We start from the raw sequence: 817 nt of genomic DNA, 5'->3' as shown, positions 1-817 counted from the left end.
CACTCACTCACTCACTCACTCAATTATTCGCTCACTCAGTTGCAACCGGATATTCCGTCACTTGTTCAATGCTTCCCACACTCGTCCTCTGGTGTAAACACCAATAATATTAGACGGCATATACCAGTCACATTCGGTGCCGGTGAGAAACCAACCTGATATTCAATGGACTCGGGGCCAGCAACACCTTCGCTACGTGGGTTCGCAGCATCGCTCGGTCGAAATAGTCTTGGTGGTGCATTCTGTTCTTCAAGACTTGCCGCGTCCACGCGTTGGGACCACTGGCCGGCTCCCTTGGCGTTTATGGCTGCCACGTCGAATTGCCCGGATGGAGCTTCTAGCATACCGGTGACAACAAATGTTTCCTCATCTCCAGTCGTAGCTGCAACCACCCTGAACGCACCGTTATCAGGTGGCCAGAAGCGGACCACATATCCTGTGATGGGAGTGCCTCCGTTGTCAGTTGGCGCAGTCCAGGACAATTTCACACCGCTCTTCGTTACTTTGCGCACTTGCAAATCTGTTGGAGCTGAGGGCGTGCCTGAACAGACAATCGAAAATAGGCAATTAGGCAAATACTGAGCCAATTCGCACACCAATGAAAAATCAGCACTTGCGGACCAGAACTGACTGTTACACATTTTGTCAACACACACTCGAATCAACCGTCGGCGTTTGCGAAAGAGTTTTGAAATTACCCGATACTTGTTTCCGCTGATTTTCACTAGACGCCTGAGGGTCTTCATCGCTATGTTTCTTTCCAAGTTTTTGTAAGAATTTTTGTAATTTTGTCTGAAACTACCTTGCTTTGGCACTG

The 817-nt window shown here is 49.0% G+C and overlaps 1 protein-coding gene across 1 annotated transcript; it reads right to left on the bottom strand.

Moving 5' to 3' along the window:
* Positions 1–65: 65 nt before the first annotated feature.
* T265_12305 (hypothetical protein) lies at positions 66–746 on the bottom strand (the record flags this gene model as incomplete). The annotated part of the gene is made up of 1 exon (XM_009179657.1): positions 66–746. The coding sequence occupies one exon, from the start codon at positions 744–746 to the stop codon at positions 66–68; it is 681 nt and encodes a 226-aa protein (XP_009177921.1).
* Between the last annotated feature and the right edge of the window lie 71 nt (positions 747–817).

The sequence above is a fragment of the Opisthorchis viverrini genome (assembly GCF_000715545.1).
Source record: "Opisthorchis viverrini unplaced genomic scaffold scaffold11316, whole genome shotgun sequence".
NCBI classification, from domain to species: Eukaryota; Metazoa; Platyhelminthes; class Trematoda; order Opisthorchiida; family Opisthorchiidae; genus Opisthorchis; species Opisthorchis viverrini.
Note: the sequence above shows the minus strand (reverse complement) of the source record. Positions and strands in the feature narration are given on the sequence as shown.